Source organism: Zingiber officinale, chromosome 9A, assembly GCF_018446385.1.
Source record: "Zingiber officinale cultivar Zhangliang chromosome 9A, Zo_v1.1, whole genome shotgun sequence".
Classification (NCBI taxonomy): Eukaryota; Viridiplantae; Streptophyta; class Magnoliopsida; order Zingiberales; family Zingiberaceae; genus Zingiber; species Zingiber officinale.
In genome coordinates this window covers 28,114,019-28,137,126 of record NC_056002.1, presented here as the reverse complement: position 1 = coordinate 28,137,126, position 23,108 = coordinate 28,114,019, and the positions used below count along the sequence as shown (strand labels likewise).

Sequence of the window (23,108 nt, the reverse complement as noted above, 5' to 3'; positions counted from 1 at the left end):
TCAAAAAAGTATATATAACTTTAACAAGAGATACACAGGCAATTTAATTACCAACCTCTCCAGATGAAAATAACTCCATTACTGAGGACAGCACATCTTCAGCTAGATAAGATGTCAAGCGTGCAGTTATTCGCCCAATACCTTTTGCTGCTGACCAACGCACAACTGTATCCTGCATTATGATCATGATTATGCTGGCAGAAACTAAAGGTATAAAGACAACCATGACTAAAGTGAAATTTCACAGAATTGTATCATTCAAATTTTATTTTATGAGGTTTTATTTTAACTCTCATAAAATAAAGATTAAATTATACAGTCTTGTGAATGATCCTGCATCCTGACTAATGAGTAGTATTTCTGTTGCCATCAAGGTTTAAAATTTGTTTGGTGCCAATGTTTTGATCTCCAACAGTTTGTCTCAATATCGTGCTGTACTGCACTTGACACACATCAACATTCTTCCAAACATGCTAAGATAAATTCAAATAAATTTAGTACTCTAATCAACATCCACTTGACTTTTTTTTCCTTTCATGTATAATACCAATTAATAATCATTTGAATTAAAATTCTAAACAATAGTTACAAACATTACAAGCATTTCAACTACTAATTACACTTTACTAATACCAAGGTTCAAAATCTCAATCCGTGTTGAAGTTTCGGTCTTTGACTGGACGATACTATTTTGGTATCATGTCAATGTTTCGATGCATGGTGCCAGTAATGGATTGAAGTTGAAAACGGAGATGAAATATAAAAAGTAGACATCGTTAGCATAATATTAAATCTTGCACCATATTAGGCAAAACAATCAAAACATATCATTCCGATAAATTATCAAAACTCGATAACACTCAACACAAGCAATGTCTTCTTTCTGTGTTTCATTTTCCTTCCTCCTCCAACCTCCAATCTGTCACAGACACATATATTGGAGCATCGGCACAATACTGGAATAGTATTTTTCAAGTCAAAGACCAAAACTACGATATGACTGGAGATTTAGAACCTTGATGTCAAATGTTATAGAGTTTCGGTGATTTAGTGGAATGACATGTTTCAACCGGCATGGTATGAGATTTCAAACCATGACTAGTACTATAACAAATGTCGTATATCGAATGGAAGCAAAGATTAGTATCATTCTATGTTGGAATTTTGTTGTCAGTTCGAAAAGAGTAAGATTTCAACGACGTGTTACATTGACTTTCGGTATGCTTTGGCACAAGTGTGCTAAGACGAATTTAGATGAGACTACCCCTTTAATATTATTTCACTTAGTTTATTTATTTCTAAAATAGAGTTATAATGATTAGATAGTCATTGAAGTAAAATTATATTGTACTATACTCAACATGGTGGCAAAAAAAAAGGCGAATACGCTCGCCCCCAGCGCCCCCGCCAACCCGTCCCAGGGCCAACTGTACTATACTCAACATGTAGCATGGCGGAATGAATTCATTGGGTATTAGTTATTTCTCTTTCACTTAGATTTTATAAGTTTTTATAAAGATTTTATCAATAAGATAGTTGGATTTTAAAAAAAAAATCATTTTACTTCGATGTGTGCATGTCGAGATAAATTTAAATTAATTTTACTCTTATAATCTTCTTCCACTTCTTCTTGTTTCCTATTAAAATTAGATTATAGCAATTAGATAACCGATTAAACTAGAATTTAAAGAAACAAACTAAAAGAAAATGATAAACATTACTTGAACTAATATGACAATTGTTAAAGCATGTCAAAAGCCAACACTGTATGATACTCATTAGCATTAGTGTTGTTGGCTCATGAGAGATTACATATGCTGAATAACATCAAATTTTAGTAATTTACCAAAACAATATGTTTCAACAATGGCATCATCATGGCATAAGATTTCAAACCATGGTTATTATTACCAATCAATCAAACACTCGGAAGAGATCGTAGCAATAAACAATATTTTCTTACCATAAGATGTGAGTTGAAGTTATACAAACACGGGATCACTAAATGTTTGTATTAGGTCAACTGAATATATTTAATTTGAAAAAATTAAACCAGTGGATAAGTTCACATCAGCATATTATGAATTAACATACCGAGTCACGCAAGCTAGATAACAACAATTCAAGTATCTCTTCGACAATTTCTGGAACATCCATGTCTTCTCCTACTAACTCTGCATATTCTCCATTATTGGAAAAATCAGCATGCTGGCCAATATTACTGCTGTAACCTTCTCCAGAATTTTTTAAAATAGTTTCACCTAATAATTTGTTCTGTCCCTGGATGATGTAAACTACAGATTTAGTACTATTAAATGTAAAGAAATAAAATAAGAAAACAAAAAAACAACAAAAGGACTGGTCTAATCCTAAAAAAAACAGAAAAAGAATATTTGTAGGAATTTATGGGATCTGACTGCAGAAAAGGCAAGTTAAGAAGAAATTGTATGCTCACACTCCTCCCAAGATGAGCTGGAGTTGACCAGGACAGGAAAGAGTACTCGTTCCGGTCATAAGGATATACATACAGAAAAAAATTACATCCACAATGACAGTGTTGGGTGAAAACAGGAAACTCAATAGTAAAGTACACTTGCTGTTGCATCTAATATAGATCACAGAAGAGCCAGAGACCTGAGATTACCTGAATTACAATTACCAGTATGCCCATTTCTCTTTTTATATAATAATATGCATGCTTGATGTTCAAAGGTCCAGTAAATCTAGGAAGCACATAATGATTTTAATTTATATCCAAACATAATAGTAAAGGAGAAGAAAAAGAAAATGCACTACTCTTCATTGTGAAAAATAATGGAAAATAAGAACCTAAAATGGTAACAGTTTGTAGTACCTACAATATGGGAGGAGAGAGCATAGTAGCAAAGCACTTTTACGGTTTTACCCTTTGCCTTTTGTTTCACTTCTGCTTCTCTTTTTCTTCCACTAGGTACCTATGTTGTTGCTGTTGGGTTCTTCGGGCCGCGAAAACCGCTTTTTCGCGTCGCGGAAACCCCGAAGGACCCAAAGCCGTAGATCCGTGCAAAGATTCGTATACAAAATTCGAAAAACTATTTCTTGTACGAGTTCAAAAACCGATCTACTACTTAGATCTACGAGAAAAAGTGTTTACCCTTGAAGCGTGCCCTTCGTTTAGTCCCGCTCGTCCAAGGAAGCGTTGGTTCTCGAGAGTGTCAATGTAGACACTCCTCTCTCGGTATCCACACGAACAAGGAGGGTTCTCTAACTCTCAAGGATGGAAGAGAGAGCACCACAAGTGTGCTAGCACTCTCTAGATGCTCTCGGATGGGATTGGAAAGAAGAGAAAACAAGAGAAAACAAGAAGAATCTCACCACTCCTCTAGTAGCCTTCTCCTTTGTGACCTTCACACTCTCTTATTGTCTTGGACTTAACTCACACCTCTCCTCCCAATGAAGTGCACGGCAACCATCAGCCATGGAGAGAGGAAGCAAGAAGGAAGATGATACAATAAAACCACATCAATACACACAAATGAAAAAACTCCACACCATTAAGTGTGGCCGGCCACATAACTCCTCTCATTAATGTGGCCGGCCACATTAAAGAAAGGAGAGTGTAACCTCCAATGAGGTGGCACACCTCATGAAGTGGAGGTGATGTGGCAACTATGTGTCATGCCATGTAGGATGAGTCAACCTACATGATGTGGCAATGCATCAAGTCAAACTTGATGTTTCAACTTCCAATTTGGTCAAGTCAAACTTGACCCAATCTCTTCCTTGTTGAGTTAAATTCAAGCTTTGATTCAAGTCAATTTTAATTTAATGAATCTCAATTCATTAATATAAATTGACTCAATGAATCAAATGTAAATTAGACTCATTCAACAATTGAATCTAATTGAGTCTAACTCAATAAGTCTAATTCGAATCCAATCTTTGGTTCATCATATGAACCTAATCCTATTGGTTCATCATATGAACCTAATCTCCATCCACATGTTCTTTGTGTGTGACCCAATAGGTTTTTGTAACGTTGGCAATGTTTCTAAACTCTTTTAGAAACATAAGCAATGAGCGTCATCTAGCAATACATCATTGCTACCCAAGTTACAAAAAAATATTGAGATCCAACATCACCTTGTGACTACTAATTGTGACTCCTCACAATATGTGACATTGTCCTTCTATCCTAGACATCTAGATTGATCAATGTGAAGCATAGACCGTGTCATCCTCTAATCAATCTAAATCTTGAACTCCAAGTAGACGCACTCGATCAAATGAGCTCAACATCTAATGTTGACTCATTTGGGCATGGCCATGCACTTAGTGGTCTCACTCTATCAAGAATAGCGATGTCGCTCCCGTCATATGGGAGGAATAGATCCCATCTACATCACTCACATCCCTCTGCATAATTCGTTATATACCCAGTAATCGCCTTTATACTCCACCCAGTTACGGGTGACGTTTGACGAAACCAAAGTACATAACTCCTTATGTAGGGATCCATGGTGACTTCAGGTCTAAGGACTAATAGTCATACTAATAGCCACATGAGAAAGTATATGACACTCATATAACGATCCATGATACTTTCTCATGGCGGGTCATTCAGTATACATTCTCTAATGCATACCCATGTGTCAGCTTGATATCTCTATATCCATGACTTGTGAGATCAAGTCATCGAGTTGACCTACATGCTAGTCTTATTGCATTAACATCGTCCCTGAATGTTAATACTCGACTAGGAATGATTAAGAGTAGTGTTCCCTATATCATCTCACTATCGATTCAACCAATCGATTGATATAGGTAAGAACGCTCTACTCAAGGACGTTACTATAATTAATTTATTTGGCACTAAAACAAATAAGCATAATAACCAAACTATTGCCTTTATTAATATAAGAATATGATATACATGAGTCCATACAATCATCAAATGATTGGCTCTAGGGCTCTAACTAACAATCTCCCACTAGCACTAGTGCCAATCAGTATAGCCTCTAAGGCCTAATGACCGCGTCCTCTGTGCCAAAGCCTTGGTCAAGGGATCTGCAATGTTAGCCTCTGTAAGTACTCTGCAAATCTTCACATCTCCTCTATCGAGAATCTCTCGAATGAGATGGAAACGTTGTAGAACTGCTGTGAACTCTGCCAGCTCATAGCACTACCATTCAAGCAAAACACGAACCTCGACTGCGATTTAATCATCCTGGTCGGTCTGGAAGTTAGTATCACTGTACTACCTCATCATCGCCTCCATATATCAAGAAATATTCTTTAGTCCTTCTCAAGTACTTAAGAATATTCTTGACCGCTATCGATGACTTTCACGGATCCGATCGTATCTCGCTCGCTCATAAGATACGAGACATCGGTCGAGTACATAACATGGCATACATGATAGATCCTATGGTCTGGAACTACAAAACCCTCGGGTTGTGTCATATACACATCCTCGAGGCTTCCATTCAGAAACGTGGTTTTTGATATCCATCCGCCATATCTTGGAATCTGGTCTCATCACAGCTTCCTGATAGGTGTTAGGCTCATCCTCTATGAGCACAACGTCATCATGGTCAGACATGAGAAATGAATATCTCTCAGGCTGACGATGTACCCTATCAGACCTGCGAAGAAGTATGTCAACTTGAACTGGTTGTTGTTCCTCAACTCCTTGTGGAACAACATCATCCACAACACTTTGTGGTTCTAGTTCAACTTCCATCGAGGCTCTAGTGCTATCGTTCGCATCTTGAACTTCTTCAAGATCAAAGGTACTCCCACTAGTCTTTCTAGAAACAAAGTCCCTTTCTAGAAAGACCCCAGTCTTTGCCACAACTACCTTGTGCTGACTGGGAATGTAGAAGTAATATCCCTTAGTTTCCTTGGGATATCCAATGAAATAGCACTTGTCGGATTTGAGTCCTAACTTGTCTGAGACTTGACGTCGTACGTAAGCCTCACAACCCCAAATCCTCATGAAAGACACCTGGGCATCTCTCCCAGTCCATATCCTATATGGTGTCTTTATCACGGCCTTGGATGGAACTCGGTTGAGAATGAAAGCTGCCGTGTCTAGAGCATATCCCTATAGATATGTTGGAAGATCTGTGTGACTCACCATAGATCGTACCATATCTAATAGGGTGCGATTCCTCCTTTCGGATACACCATTCCACTGTGGTGTATCAGGAGGAGTGAGTTGGGATAGGATCCCACACTCAACTAGATAGTCACGAAACTCATGGCTTAAGTATTCACCACCTCGATCCGATCAAGTATTTTAATACTCTTGCCAGTTGGTTATCATTCTTGAATTCTTTGAACTTTCAAAGGATTGGATTTATGTGTCATCAGCACACATAACCATATGTCATCAGTAAATGTGATGAAGTATCTATAACCACCAGTGACGTTGAAAGGGCCACATACATCACTATGTATGAGTCTAACAAATCGGTTGCTCTCTCTCTAGCCCACTAAAGGGGTCTTGGTCATCTTGCCTCGTGGGCATGACTCGCATATCTCATATGATTCTAAATCAAATGAGTCCAAATACCATCCTTATGGAGTGGGATAGCGCTTGTCATTTATATGACCTAGCGGCAGTGCCAGAGGTATGTTTGGTTCATGTCGTTTGACTTGAACCAATTGGTACTAATGTTATAGATAGGGCTCTCAAGGTCTAGAATATAGAGTCCGTTTATCGGAGGTGCACTACAATAGAACATATCGTTCAAATAAACGTAACAACATTTGTCTTTTATTATAAAGAGTATCCTTTCTTGTCTAAACAAGAAACAGAAACTATGTTCTTTAGTAAAGCAGGCACATAACAACAATCGACTAACTCTAGTACAAGCCCGGAGGGCGAAGATAGAAAGTAAATCCCTACAGCCAGCAACCCGTGCTCCATTGCCTTCTCGTAGGTCTACCTCGCCCTTCGTCCTCAGCGCCCGCACATCAATACAAATGTGAGAAGCACATCCGATCTAATACCCAAGATGTAGAAATAGATAGATTGACTTATAACATATATACGAAGTGGAAGTCGCCTCTTCTTAAGATCCTCCAAGTATACCTTGCGGTTCCTCTTCCAGTGCCCTGCCTGAAGCAGGTAGCATCCTGGCGACCCCTCCTGCCATGCCTTGCCTTTGCCCTTGGTTTGGGACTTTCCCTTACCTTTGGGCTTGCCCTTGCCTTGTGCTTCGAACCATCGAATGGGCTTAACCTTCTTAAGGTTAATCTCAGCAGTTCGTAACATACTAAGTAGCTCGGGCAGTAGCTTGTCAATCTCGTTCATGTTATAGTTTAGAACGAATTGACTATAGCTATCTGGCAAGGACCGCAAGATCAAGTCGTGGCCCTCTTGGCAGTGGGAACCCCAATCTTTGTAGATTCTCCATGTACCCAATCATCTTGAGTACATAAGGACCTGCAGGAGTTCTCGCATCTTGCAGGGCCTTGAGATCTCAAATCTCTCATGCCTCGCTTGTCCTGATATAGTTGGCGAAGATGCTCAACCATATCAAGCGCCCATCAACTCGTGTTGCTTCTAAAGCTCGAGTTCATGAGCAAGCATTAACAGACACATCTAATGCGTCGTCTTGATGCTTCTTATAAGCATCTTTGCCAGCTCGCGGGGCGTTGGCGGGAGGAGCCTCGGGAATAGGCTGCTCAGGACAGCTTACGCTCCCGGTGAGAACTATTCTCAAGTTCTTGTATCCAGGAAATTCGCTCAGTTGAGCTTGTCCTTCTCGAGACGGATCGCGAGGAGAAAGTGTTCGTATTTGACGTCATGGTTATCTACAACAGAAAAATTTGCAGAAATAAATATCATATTCTTTTAAAATCATTTAATTAGGTCTTTAATTAAATGATGCTCCCACTGAAATCTATAATTCTTGTGGGACAAAATCCACATCATACTAACCCTTGAGTTAGCTTTGGCTAATACGCCCAAGGCTTAGTATGATCGGTAGGTAACGATTACCAATTACATCTCTATGCAACTCTTGTTTATAGAATCAATATCCGCATTTATATTAAAACTCGAGTTAGCTTTGGCTAATACGCCCGAGAGTTAATATAGATGTGATTTTGACCTATCTTTCCAACTATTGGAAGAATGCCTATAGTTGACTCGATCCAACCGAGTAAATAGGAATACTCAATCTAATTGAGTTTGTTATTCACCCATGCGTTGATAGGCGGGACCAAGATTGTCCCTCCGTACCCTACCAAGATAATATGTATTGCTCTGCTTTGGCAGATTCAACAATACATGTGATCGAGGTAGTGATAGGTATCACGGCACGGTTAGGCATTTTAGAGTTGGTTCGATCTAGATCTAATCTAATCGAGAAGAATGCATCTTGTGCACGACTTAGATCTAATCTAATCGCAAGGGTGCATCATGTGCACGACTTAGATCTAATCTAATCGTAAGGCACTAATTAATTAATCACTTATTAAACATGCATCATATACATAAGCAATTAACTAATTAATTTATTTGTGATTTAGTCATGGCCCTACTACGATCTTCTCAAGTCAATGAGAAGGTCGAATGGTCAACCTAGGGTCAACAGCTTCTCCAAGCTCCTCCCTTTGACCACCTTGTGTTGCTCGTGCCCGCCTCGGAACTCCGTCTCGTGTGGACCCTCCACCGCTCCAATTTGTACATTACAATTTGAAAACTCGAGTTACATTCGAGTCTAAATCTAATTTACAACCAGAATATAAGAGAGAGGCACGACACGCAGGTCGCGAAAATAAAATAAAATTACAAGCACGCACATCACATAACGGCACGCAGACCGTATTATGAATTACAACACATTGTTCAATCAAATTGGGTCTTTGGGCCATGACTATCACAAATTTAATATATAATTCAAAATTATATATTTTTCATAATTTTCTATAATTTTAAAATTAATTTTTAAAATTTTTACGAGTAAAATTTCCGGCGGTCCCGTTTAGCGGTTTCGGGCGCAATCGCAGAACGGATCCCCTTGCGGGGCCCAGGGGCAGCGCCCCTACCCGCGATCTAACCATCGCGAGGGTTCCTTTGCGATCCAACAGCACCTAAAACCTGCTGTCCCAAAACGATTGCCGTTTCGGAAAAATCTTCCCGGCGGATTCGTTTTAGCGATTTCGGGTGCAATCGCGGAGCAAATCCCCTTGCGGGGTTAGGGGCAATACCCTACCCACGATCTAACCATCGTGAGTTGCTCCTTTGCGATCTAATGGCACCCGACCCGCTGTCCCAAACGGATTTGGGGCAAACGAAGCCGTTTAAAAGCAGAAGCCTACAAGTGCCGAGACACTTGTGCTTCGCTTCTACGGAAAAATTACTCATAAAACTCTAAAAACTCAATTTTACAGAAAATTACAGAAACTTTAGTTTTCATAAAACCAAAACAAATTCGTACAAGCCTTGCACGTGGCTCGATACCACTTATTGCTTTTTCGCGTCGCGGAAACCCCGAAGGACCCAAAGCCGTAGATCCGTGCAAAGATTCGTATACAAAATTCGAAAAACTATTTCTTGTACGAGTTTAAAAACCGATCTACTACTTAGATCTACGAGAAAAGTGTTTACCCTTGAAGCGTGCCCTTCGTTTAGTCCCGCTCGTCCAAGGAAGCGTTGGATCTCGAGAGTGTCAATGTAGACACTCCTCTCTCGGTATCCACACGAACAAGGAGGGTTCTCTAACTCTCAAGGATGGAAGAGAGAGCACCACAAGTGTGCTAGCACTCTCTAGATGCTCTCGGATGGGATTGGAAAGAAGAGAAAACAAGAGAAAACAAGAAGAATCTCACCACTCCTCTAGTAGTCTTCTCCTTTGTGACCTTCACACTCTCTTATTGTCTTGGACTTAACTCACACCTCTCCTCCCAATGAAGTGCACGGCAACCATCAGCCATGGAGAGAGGAAGCAAGAAGGAAGATGATACAATAAAACCACATCAATACACACAAATGAAAAAACTCCACACCATTAAGTGTGGCCGGCCACATAACTCCTCTCATTAATGTGGCCGGCCACATTAAAGAAAGGAGAGTGTAACCTCCAATGAGGTGGCACACCTCATGAAGTGGAGGTGATGTGGCAACTATGTGTCATGCCATGTAGGATGAGTCAACCTACATGATGTGGCAATGCATCAAGTCAAACTTGATGTTTCAACTTCCAATTTGGTCAAGTCAAACTTGACCCAATCTCTTCCTTGTTGAGTTAAATTCAAGCTTTGATTCAAGTCAATTTTAATTTAATGAATCTCAATTCATTAATATAAATTGACTCAATGAATCAAATGTAAATTAGACTCATTCAACAATTGAATCTAATTGAGTCTAACTCAATAAGTCTAATTGAATCCAATCTTTGGTTCATCATATGAACCTAATCCTATGGTTCATCATATGAACCTAATCTCCATCCACATGTTCTTTGTGTGTGACCCAATAGGTTTTTGTAACGTTGGCAATGTTTCTAAACTCTTTTAGAAACATAAGCAATGAGCGGCATCTAGCAATACATCATTGCTACCCAAGTTACAAAAAAATGTTGAGATCCAACATCACCTTGTGACTACTAATTGTGACTCCTCACAATATGTGACATTGTCCTTCTATCCTAGACATCTAGATTGATCAATGTGAGGCATAGACCGTGCCATCCTCTAATCAATCTAAATCTTGAACTCCAAGTAGACGCACTCGATCAAATGAGTTCAACATCTAATGTTGACTCATTTGGGCATGACCATGCACTTAGTGGTCTCACTCTATCAAGAATAGCGATGTTGCTCCCGTCATATGGGAGGAATAGATCCCATCTACATCACTCACATCCCTCTGCATAATTCGTTATATACCCGAATCGCCTTTATACTCCACCCATTACGGTGACGTTTGATGAAACCAAAGTACATAACTCCTTATGTAGGGATCCATGGTGACTTCTCCTAGGACTAATAGTCATACTAATAGCCACATGAGAAAGTATATGACACTCATATAACGATCCATGATACTTTCTCATGGCGGGTCATTCAGTATACATTCTCCAATATATACCCATGTGTCAACTTGATATCTCCATATCCATGACTTGTGAGATCAAGTCATCGAGTTGACCTACATGCTAGTCTTATTGCATTAACATCGTCCCTGAATGTTAATACTCGACTAGGAATGATTAAGAGTAGTGTTCCCTATATCATCTCACTATCGATTCAACCAATCGATTGATATAGGTAAGAACGCTCTACTCAAGGACGTTACTATACTTAGTTTATTTGGCACTAAAACAAATAAGCATAATAACCAAACTATTGCCTTTATTAATATAAGAATATGATATACATGAGTCCATACAATCATCAAATGATTGGCTCTAGGGCTCTAACTAACAGTTGCATGATAGGAGGAGTCAGAAGAATCTTTTTCCAAACTCTTCTCATTCTTGCCATTTCTTTTTCCCTCTGTTTCTTTTTGCTTTCAATGTAAAGTAGAGCACTACAATCAATGTGAAAAAATGTTGTTTGGTTTTATTTGTTTTACTGTCAGTAAAGGATAACTTTGTTTTGTTGCTTGTTGGCCCATAATATTGTGTTACCACTCTTCACAAATACTTTTAGTTTTCCTCAATATTTATATTTTAATATACTAAAAGAAATGGACCATAATTGTGTATCGATCATCATTGTGAAAACCACATTAGTTCGTAAAACTGATGTCTTATCCTCCATAAAATGAAAGGAAATGTGAAACATGTTGCAATACAATGTTTAGTTCTACTTGGCATCAACATACAGAAATTTCAATGTCTCTACAAAGCAATTCAGAACAGAACATATCATATCTACACAAGATTCACCAAAGAATCTCAAACATGATATGCTAATAAACAAGACATGTATCATTGCTAAACAAAGATATGAAATGACAAACCTGATATCGCCATGATTGCAAACGACGAGGCAAACATGTAAGCCCAATACGTTGTGATAGTTTAACCAAAAACTTCCGGAGCAAAGGGCTGCGAGCTGAAGTGTTAGACTTCATTAGCAGAGATATATCACTCCATGTGGTAGACACGACACTAAGCAAAACTTTACGGGTACCAACCTGTATTGTAAAACTCAAATAAAAGTCAAACTCAAAAATAATGCCTTGAGTCTCCCAAGAAGAGAGATAAAAAAGAAGCAAAAGTAAAATAAGATGCATCTTTCAAAACTAGTCTTTTATCAGATGAAACGAGCAAAAAACCTAAAAAGAAAAAGTTGAAAGTGAAAAAGGGAATGGACAAATTTCAAAAGTTATAAACTTTAACCACTTGGTTTCTAGGTGATCTAAAATGCCCACAATAGTGCCAAAACATACTAATTTAACAACAAGCTATACATACAAAACTATATGGGACATCATTGTTTTAAATCTTCTATTGTCTCCTCACAATCTATGAGATGGTGGCAAGCCAAAGAACCTTCAATGGAGGCTTCCAAAAACCATCTTCGTAATAGAATTGATGGTGATGATTCTGACACATTAATTAGGTTTTCTTCTTCCTCCCTCTCCTCCACGTCCTCCTTCAATGAATCAAACCTAGCTCATGGTGGAAGGCAATTTCAAATCCTAACTCACAATGAAAAGCAGAAATGCATCATCTGGAGTTCAAGATCACCTTAACTCAGCCGAGATCTCAGCTAGGGTTCAAAATTACCTCACCTCAACCATGATTTCTTCCCCTATTTGTGTGGGCAAGAACCCTCTCAAGATGTCATCAACAGCACCAACACATCTCATTCAAGCCGGGAGATATAAATGCCAATGCAAGAGAAGATTTGAGCCTGATTATTATCCTGCAATTATAGTAAGATAAATAGTGTCTGTAGCCATTAAACCCATGAGAGGTGAAAGCCAAAGGAAGCAATGCCATGATAAAGAATCAAGAGATGACCGAGAAGAGAAGTGTCGCCAAGTGGAGAAAAAGTCAAGAATAAAGTGCAGAATATAGCGGAGATAGAGATGTGATGGTCTATGCAATCAGGTAAGAAAGAAGACCATGAGATGGCGGGAAACATAGTCGGCAAAATCGGCCAATATCAATATAAATCATCCGAGTTGGACAGTATTAGCAATGGTTGATCCTATATTTTCTAAGAAATAGATATATTGTAAAAATTGAAGAGAATTTTTTTTTAAAAAAAATGAGATTTAAAAAAATAGCTAAAAATTAGTTAAATTATATTAGAAAATGATGGAATCCATTAAAAATTTAATCAAAATGAGAGTCAAAATAGATCGAATTGAGTTCAAATATGGTTAGATTGAGATGACTTTGAAAGACTTAGCAAATTTAGTCTTTCCTTTTGTCCCTACTTGATGCTTAGAAAACTTGTACGAGAAGAAGAAAGTTTTCATCCCCTCTTAAATTGCTTAGCCTTGTTGCATCTCGCAGTTCATTGCAAAATTAAGGATGATCAAGTGGGAATATTGTGAATTGAGAGAGCTTACTATAGAGTGAGAGAGGTTATTACGGAATGAGAGAGAACACAATAATCTCTTTTAATTAAAAACAATTCTAAACCTCCTCTTCTTTCAACCAAAACCCAATTTGAGTGTAGTTAAAGCCGTGATTAGACCCTATAGGACAATACAACAACCAACAATCAAGCCTATCCCACTAGATGGAGTCGGTTATGATTAGACCCTATAACATTGAATATTAAGCAATGATATATATATATATATATATATATATATATTAGTAATCTAGTTTTATTGGATACTTGAAATTAAAAAGATAATGTTATTATTGGTTATAATCTATTTTTAGCTATTAATATTATATTAATAAATTAAATTATTTGTATATTGTATTATTAATAATCAAATATGTATAAATAGATACTCTCTTTAAGATTTTAGAATATTAATTGTAATATAAATAATTTATTATATCTTTACTCATTTTTTATTTTTTCACCAATTTCAATTTCACAACCTTTCGTTCCAATCATCCAATTCAACTAATACTTGAATTTTTTTTATCTATTCAAAATCATTTCTAATAACAATTTTGACAACTATGGTGGGGAAAGCATGGTTTGAACAAGAGAGAGTACATCATGATATTTTTCCCCCCATTTCTCCGGTGAGTTTCATAAGTAAGCTTATCACATTAATTTCTCTCATGTTATCATCATTCAAGGTAAACCAAATTATTTTATCTCTCTCCCATTTTATCATCCTAACATTCTCACCTCCACCTGTCATTTATGGGTAGCGAACAAGTCTTACAAAAATAGAATTAAGATTCATATTCATTTAGACAATTTTAACACCAACATTTTTCCACTTAAGCTTGGGATTCTCATTGGTGGTTTTCCTGATAATTATTTAGATAACACTTAGTGTTTTTAAGATTATAACCAGGAAAATGAATAACATACCTACTATGGAAGAACCAAAAATATAACATGAGCAGATTAAAAGTACCATTTCTCAAGTGAATGGAGAGAAAATTAGAAGAATTCAATTCATAGAAATAGTTTCAAAAACTACACCCTTGTCTAGATGGGTGGATATAAGGGTGTAAACAAGCCAAGTTGAATTTAGCTGTGTTCAAGCTTGTTTATTTACTTATCAAGCAACTTATTTATTGAAAATCTTATCGAGCTCAAGCGTTTTATGGAGCTCAATTATCAACATCATTACATTATAAATTAGGCCAAAAGTTTATTACATTAAACTTATATCCTTTTCTTATAATTTAAGATTATAAAAATTTATAAATTACTATATTTTTTAAAATTTAAATAAAAAATAAGAATTAAATTTCACACAAGTTAATAAATAAGTTTTATTCATAAATTGTTCATGAACAGAGACAAACTAAATGTTTCAAGTTTATTTATTTTATATATTCTTTTACTATTGAACAAACATTAACAAGTTTTATCGAACATCAAGGTTGTTCACAAACGTCCAGTTCATTTACAACCCTAGGTGGATAAAAATACCTTGGTATTTTAAAATCCAACTCAACTTTAAAAACTAAAAATTTAATGCTGAAGAATTTCACAAGAAGAAATTTAAGAGAAAACCTTGAAAATGGAGGAAAGGACTTCAGCAAATCCAAGTAGCTTAAAGTGGTCCAAAACATCTTCTACGACAGATAACAAGACTTCATGAGCCCACTCAGTAAATCTGATAGATGATCAATAGAGATGTAAGGATACATTATTAGAGAACAAACCTAGATTAAAAAAATAGTTCACATTTCAAATATTATAAGAAATTGCAGTAGCTTAATTTGTAGAGAGAGAGAGAGAGAGATGGTTCCATCAGTTGATAAAATTGAAAATGCTTATGTTCAGAAGATCTTATGTCGATAGAAAAAGCTTAATGTTTAGCATAACCATATAAGAACCTTTTTGAGCTTCTCATGCTTGTTCACAAAATTCAGTGGGTCCAAATCACTACTATTCTTCTTTACAATTGTAAACGTGGATTTGGCAACATGTTGATATGAGGATATGGTGCATACTCATCCATTTATTAGCAAATAAATTGGTTGATGTTATTTATATTGTTGTAAGGATGAACTTAAAGGAAGGGCAACTATATCTGAAATAAATGTTTAACTTCAAACTATGTTTTCTGGGCACTAGAGTCAAATTCATTGATTGAATGCCTTGTTTGATCTCTTATGTGATCCTTATTCGCTACCTAGTTCACTATCCCTCCAGCGTCAAGGTGGCGGTGTTCAAATTCCCAAACTACTTTAATTGTTTGTATGCAATCGGATATCAAATTATGCAAGAGGGCAAAGCTACAAAGCAACTCTTTAAACTAGTATCTCCTTAGCTTCCACGATAGACACAAGCAAAAAAAAATCAATCATCATCAGATCTTTCATTTAATGTCCATCACATTCAATGAGAATTATAACTGAAAATACGAATGATATCTCCATGCCCAAATTCAAATCATTTTGTACCTGAAGAGCATAGGAACTATCAGAAAGTACCACTCCCACACCTGTTCTCAAGTTAAATGGTAGTACTAATTGAATTCCCAAGGTTATTGAATACACCATGTAAATCCAGTTCTCTGTAAGAGATAGTGGACAAATTCATGGAAAATATATTTCAAAAACATTCATATCTAACCCATCAGCACTTCAATTTGTTCATTTAAATAATTTAATATGGTGCTTGCATGAGGAAAGAGCAATCTAGTGTACGTGGCTCCAACTAAAGGGAACTAAGGGCAGGGTGTCATAAGAATAATTTAACACCTCAAAAAGAAAAGAAAATTATGTTGCATAAGGTTCATGGAATGGAATCAATAGAAAATGAAATAGTGATCCTAGGGAGTGGGACAAACAAGAAATAAAATAGGAATATGTATTCTTTAGTTTGGTGTATGAACCGGAATAGATGGTTCATTCTCATTCCTATTTTTGATGTATAGAACTGGCAAGAAATAGACAAGGGATAACCTCCACAATATTAAAATCTCTTTATTATTCTTTTAGTCATCAACGTAGCTCACTCAGCTCATTCAACTCCCCTAGGTAGCTCAGTCCACTTGATGCTCTTCCACCCCCTCCCCTCCCCTATTCAATCTCCTCGCTCTATCTTGCCAGCCCTAGCTCTTCTACTAGGACCATTCGGCTCACCAAGATTGATTTAACATATTAGGAGAATAAGACAATTTAGTGAACTATATTTAGAAGAATTTTGGTTAAAGAAACAGGTTAGTGGTTCTAATAAATGATAATGAGAGAAAATGGGTTAAGATGGTATGGACATGTTCAAAGATGACTAGTAGTCCTATAGTTGAATAAGTTGAATTGATTAAGTGTGAGGAATAAAGGAAAATCAAACAATTTCTAATTAACATAATCAGAACTTAAGAGTTATATAATGATAATAACTTTGTATTGAGTTCAAAAAAGGGATAAGATATAGATAAGGTATATGTAGCTGATCACAAATAGCTGGGCCTAACTTAAAGATATTATGATCAGGATGCTGAAGAAAATGCTGGTAAGTGTGCAGACATAATAGTCCAACAACCATAGGCACTAAGGGATTCCTATTGACATTTGAAGCTAATGAAAACATGGGATACAAAAAGTCACTGAAAAGAGCATAGCCATAAGAACAAAAACAATGAAACATATTTTGGAAATGGTTTAATGTAAAACTCTTTGCTAATGAAATATAATTTGAAATTCGGCTTAATGCAAAACTCTTTGCCAATAAACATCAACATATCAGGATCTTGCACCATTCATACGAACCTAGTAAAAGCTATTGCCATATCAGGACGAGTTAAAAGCCTCGCAAGCAACAAACCAGCCATTTTACGCATAGGACCAGCGCTTGAAAGGTAATCCTTGGAAATCTCCAATATTTTTTTGACTAGTGGTGAGGGTTCAGGTTCGTCCAAGTAACTCTTATTCACTGCTTGTGTATCAACTGACAGGATATCAAAAGGAATCAACACGAGTATGTAAAGCCACAGGAGAACGACGCACTTGGTCTCCATCTCGCCCGTACTTTCATGCCGCAGTGATGTCACAGAAGTAGCTTGGTGGCATGTCTCCAGAAGATCGACTGCAAGTTCAAGGTCCGAAACCTGGTGCGGGAAGAACTTAACAACGTTCTTGTAGCCGCATACTGTAACGAGCGAGTATATTATAATGCACAGGGGCTTAATAATCTCCATAGCTCCCTCCGGCGAGACCCTAAGTTGCGTCGCCTGGGAGCGAACTATCGACATAATAGGCGAAATTATTATTTCCAAGAAGGGTTCTAGGAGCTGTCCCTGTTCTTGGTATTTGTCCATCTGTGCAGTCGATTAAGAAGGCAAAAAAGAGAGAGATAGAGAGATTTTGCTCAATAGTAAATCAAAGATTTGCGGAATAAAATCAAAATTGAGATGCGATGGGAGAGCGAAGGAAGCCTACAATGGATCGGATCTTGTGGACATCGGCCGGAGACGAGATGCCCCCATTGTCGACTATGCGGTCGAGGATGGACTTCACCAGCCCCCATTCTTGGAGAAAGTAACGGAGGATCACCACCTCTTTGGAGTCGTGCTCGTCGTCCTCCTTCTGGGATGGATCCACCTCGTCACTGACTCGAGCGGTGGCAGCGGCTGTGTCGGCGGAATCGGCCATGGTGCGGTCGTCTGGAGCAGTGGAGTAGTCGACGAGACAATATTTTGAAAGTCCGGATCGAACCGTTCTACCTTCTTGCGTATAGGCATGAATAGTCGGAGCGTATTTACCTCTCCCTGTGGGGCCAGGCCTAGGGGGCGGCTGGGCGACGGGACCCGCCTTTTGCACAATGAATAGTCGGAGCATAAATTTTCGGGGTGGCTGGGCGACGGGACCCGCCTTTTGCACAATGAATAGTCGGAGCATAAATTTTCGGTCTCTGTGTAACTCATCCCACCTACCATATGCTCGTTCAGGATATTGTAATTTACCTCCCTTGTAATGATCTTGGGTCGGGTGCGGCGGAGGCACTAGAAGCAAACGATTTCGCCTTTTTTGTCACACGAATAGACCGGCACTTCGTGCCTATATCAAAATGGGCACTTGGGAACATATTTATATATATCTATATAGATTCTATTTTGTTTGTCCCCTCGGATGAGTATAGTAGTTAGTACATGAGGTATTGCCACAATGAGGTCTGGGGTTCAAATTTCGACAAAACTGAGGTAAATACCTCTCTTATGTGCTAGTCACTATTCCAAAGGCTAATAGCCGTCAGGCGCTGGGGGCGAGCGTATTCGCCTTACCTCCTCCGACGTAATGAACAAGGATCGATTATCAGAAATTGATGACAGGAGATATATCCTACCATGCGGCTGACACCTATGTGTTGGATCGATGAGTTTCGTTAAAAGGGGGGTGAATAACGATATAAAAATATCGGCGTATAGAGTAAGCAGCGAAAAAACGAAAACACAATGCTAACAATGTTGTTTTACTTGGTTTGGAACTTTTGTCGACTCCTACTCTAAGGCCCACACTCGTTAAGTGCTTTCGTTGGATAATCATTAATAATTCAAAAGGTTTTTACAAATACAGTACAGGAATTATTTGTCCCCTCGGATGGGTCTAGTGGTTAGTACATGAGGTGTTGCCATAATAAAGTCTGGAGTTCGAATCTTGGTAAAGCCGAGGTAAATACTTCTCTTATGTGCTAGTCACTATTCCAAAGGCTAGTAGCCGCCCGACGCTGGGGGAGAGCGTATTCGCCTTTTGCCACAACGAAGAGGCAGGCACTTCTCGGTAAAACCGAGGTAAATGTCTCTCTTATGTACTAGTCACTATTTTAAAGACAAGTAGTCGTCCGTAATTTACCTCCTCTGTGTTGGCTTTGGGACGAGTTGACGGTGGCGCTGGGGGCGAGCGTATTCATTTTTTGCCACCATAAATAGGCAGACACTGATTGCCACCATGAATAGGCATTGATTTTCCCCTAGGTATTTCTGTCGTAATGAACAGGGATCGATTATCAGAAATTGATGATAGGAGATATATCCTACCATGCGCTTGACACCTATGTGTTGGATCGATGAGTTTCTCTAGAGGGGAGTGAATAACGATTTAAAAATATTGACGTATAGAGTAGGCAGCGAAAAACGAAAACACAATGCTAACAATGTTGTTTTACTTGGTTCGGAGCCTTTGTCAACTCCTACTCTAAGGTCCGCACTCGTTGAGTGCTTTCGTTGGACAATCATTAATAATTTGAAAGGTTTTTACAAATACAGTATAGGAATTATTTAGTAAAAGAAAAGAAACCGACAATAAGAGAATAAGACACAAACAAAACTTGTCGGAGAGCCTTCGCAGCGTCATAGGAGCACAGAAGCGTAGATCGTGAGTTGTTTCTTTGTTTCAGCCTTCACCCTCCTTATATAGGAGGTTCGGGGCACCCGGATCCCTTCAGGGCGCCCTGAATGTGACGTAGCTGAGCCAGTCAGCAAGCTCTACATGGCGAGGCGACGATAGGGATAAAATTTGCTTCCGGGCGCCCGGACCCATGTTTTCCAGCAATCTCCTTTCTGCAAGAAAACGTTAGTCCGAGGCAAGTATAAGTTATATCCTGCAAGACAGAATGTTAGCACAATTTATAGATAAACAGAATAGTAATTAGATTCTGTCTCCTCGAGACCGAAATCTAGTCATGATCTCGACTTAGATATCCGAAATGGATCTAAGTCGGATCGACGCCTAATGTTTATTTCCCAGGAACGTGTCCTTGTTGGAGTGTATACTGAAAGCCTAAGCTTTGTAAACATTCATTATGAATAAAGAATCACATTTGGTCAAATTGTCTACATTTAGTTGTAGTTGTTCAATTAATTTATACTATAGATAACATAGTATGTGGTGTCACATGCAGAAGATGATGTTATCAGTACCTTATAAATTATAAACAGTAGCTCACGACCAAAATGGAAAGGAACAGACCATTAGAAGGTCGTAGTGTAATTAGGTATCAGTTTATCTTGACTGTATAATTACACTAGTACACTTAGAGTGTATTGAGTAGGACCATTTGAGGTCGTTTCTTTTATACTGACTTTATAAAGAAACAAAGACCTCGATTATTATGGAAGTATGTGCTCTTAATCCTGATATAATAACAAGCACATATATTTGATATTTATTTCTTTAATTTATCAATGGGTGAGATTTAGTTCAATGAATCAATAAGCCCGATAAGTTGGGAAATTGTATCACTTATAGTGTGTGTTGTTGATTATAGAAGGAAACTGTGTCCTAGAGATACTAGGTTGATAATGTCCCCAAGAGGAGCTCATAAGGATTGTCATGTTAAACCCTGCAGGTGGACTTAGTCCGACATGACGATAATGTTGAGTGGTACTACTCTTGGACTAAGATTAATTAAATGAGTTGTCAGTAACTCACTTAATTAGTGGACATTCGATATCTTAAACACAGGGAGACTAACACACTCATAATAAGAAGGAGCCCAAAAATGTAATTTGGGATTGGTGCGGTAGTTCAATAATAGTTCTCTAGTGGAATGAATTATTATTGATAAAATTAAGTTGTGTGTTTGGGGCGAACACGGGATGCTTAATTTTATCGGGAGACCAAAACCAATTCCTCCTCTCGGTCCCTATCGTAGCCTCTTATTTATAGAATACTATACCCACCTATACCCACCTTCTATACCCACCAATAGGGGGCCGACCAAGCTAGGGTCGGCCTAGGTATAAAATTGGCTGGTCGGCCCTAGCTTGAACCCAAGCTAGTGGGGGCCGGCTAAATTAATTTAAAAAGGGATTTTAATTTTAATTTTTATTATGTGGGAGATATAATTTATTAAAGAGAATCAAAATTAAAATATCTCTCTTGTAAAAGATCTACAAAAGATTAAAGAAAGAGACTATATCTCTTTCCTTATTTGTAGATTGGTGAGATATTTTATTTTCTCTTTAAAAATTATTCACATGTTGAAAAATTAAAATTATAGAAATTTCTTTTTATCAACCATGAAGAGATTTTGAAGAGAAATTTTATTTTTTAAAATTTCCAGAAACAAATTAGGAAGTTTTAATTGTTGATTGAAACTTGTCCAATTTGATTTCATTGATGTGGCCGGCCATAAGATTTCAATTGGGGAAATTTTATTTTATTTTTCTTAATTAAATCATGTCAAGGAAATTGAGGAAATTTTATTGTAATTAAATTTCCTAATTTGCCTAGGCCAAGGGTGCCTTCATGAATAACCTCTATTATTTTCTCTCCCTCTTTTCCTTGGTGTTGTGGCCGGCCATCATCTCTTCTCCTCTTCCTCTTTGTGGTGGCCGAAACTCTCTATTGCTTGGAGCTCTTGTGGAGGCCGGATACTACTTGCAGAAGAAGAAGAAGAAGAATGAGAGAAAGCTAGCATCTCTTAGAGCTTGGTTAGTGTTTTGATTTTCTTCCTTGGTGAAGCTTCTTCTTTTGTGGCCGAACCTAGCTAGGAGGAGAAGAAGGTGGTTGGTGGTTTCTCATCTCGGAAGATCGTTGCCCACACAGCGTCCGAGGTTAGAAGAGGAATACGGTAAAAGATCAAGAGGTTATTTTTCTACAAGGTATAACTAGTAATTTTTCTTTCCGCATCATACTAGTTATTTATGGAAATAATACCAAATACAAGAGGCTTACGTTCTAGTATTTCGAATATGTTTTTCGAAGTTGTGTTCTTTTGTTTTATATTTCCTTGTGATTTGATTGTTCTTTTCGGTTAACCTAAAGTTATTTTAGGAAATTAAATATTAGATTTCTATAAAAGGTTTTGTCTAGTCGGTGGTGGTTGCTTCCATATCCAAGAAGGCCATGTGCCTCGCCACGTCAGTACTGGGAACCAATTATGGAAATTAATATTTAATGGAATTAATAACTTAAGGTGATTTGGGTTGAACGTGTTAAGTTCCGCAGGAGACCCAAGTCAAAACCTAAAAGAACAAATAGATTAAGTTTTGGATCAAACGTGTTAAGTTCTGCAGGCGATCCAAAATTTAATTTAAAAGAACACATGGTAGCTAGGAAAAGGTTCAGACCTTTGTACAAAATTTTTGTACAGTGGAACCTCTAGGTTTTCCGAGTAGCAACCAACAGTCCTCACAGTCACTCCCCTCCAATGACTTACCTTAACTTACCTGTCAAACGTTCGGTAAGCCCTTCGACCCGTCTGGACTTCGTGCCAGCTATCTCGTCAGCCCGTCGACTTAGCTGGTTTTCGTGCCAAACGTCCGGTCAGCCCGTCGATCCGTTTGGACTTTGTGCCAGCTATCCGATTGGCCCGTCGACCTAGCTGGGCTTCGTGCCAGACATCTGGTCAACCCGTCGACCTGTCTGGGCTTCGCCTGCACACTCGATTAGAGTGTTAGATAACAACGAAATTAACTTAACCTATTTTGTCATTTATCAAAACTTGAGTTAGATCGTTAGTGCTAACCACACCAACAATCTCCCCCTTTTTGATGCAACCTGGTTAAGTTAGTGAAATAAATATGCAAGTAAAAACAAGCATTTATAAGG

General features: G+C 38.0%; 1 protein-coding gene across 6 annotated transcripts in view; it reads right to left on the bottom strand.

The window, feature by feature from the left end:
* Window positions 1-18,282, bottom strand: part of LOC122021833 (tubulin-folding cofactor D-like) — a 33,651-nt gene extending 15,369 nt beyond the window's left edge. For 2 of the 6 annotated variants that reach the window (XR_006122652.1, XM_042579997.1), the window contains exons 1-6: window positions 17,997-18,282; window positions 17,328-17,875; window positions 15,121-15,223; window positions 11,963-12,139; window positions 2,095-2,280; window positions 56-172 (exon numbers count right to left, since the gene is read on the bottom strand). Coding sequence is in view for 5 of the 6 variants with exons in the window: in XM_042579997.1 (XP_042435931.1) it covers window positions 56-172; window positions 2,095-2,280; window positions 11,963-12,139; window positions 15,121-15,223; window positions 17,328-17,875; window positions 17,997-18,209 (1,344 nt within the window). In the remaining variant the exon portion in view is untranslated. Of the gene's footprint in view, window positions 1-55; window positions 173-2,094; window positions 2,281-11,962; window positions 12,140-12,739; window positions 12,874-15,120; window positions 15,224-17,327; window positions 17,876-17,996 lie in introns of those variants that run through there. The other 4 variants (XM_042579999.1, XM_042580000.1, XM_042579998.1 and 1 more) reach the window with 4 other exon arrangements.
* Window positions 18,283-23,108: the final 4,826 nt, after the last annotated feature.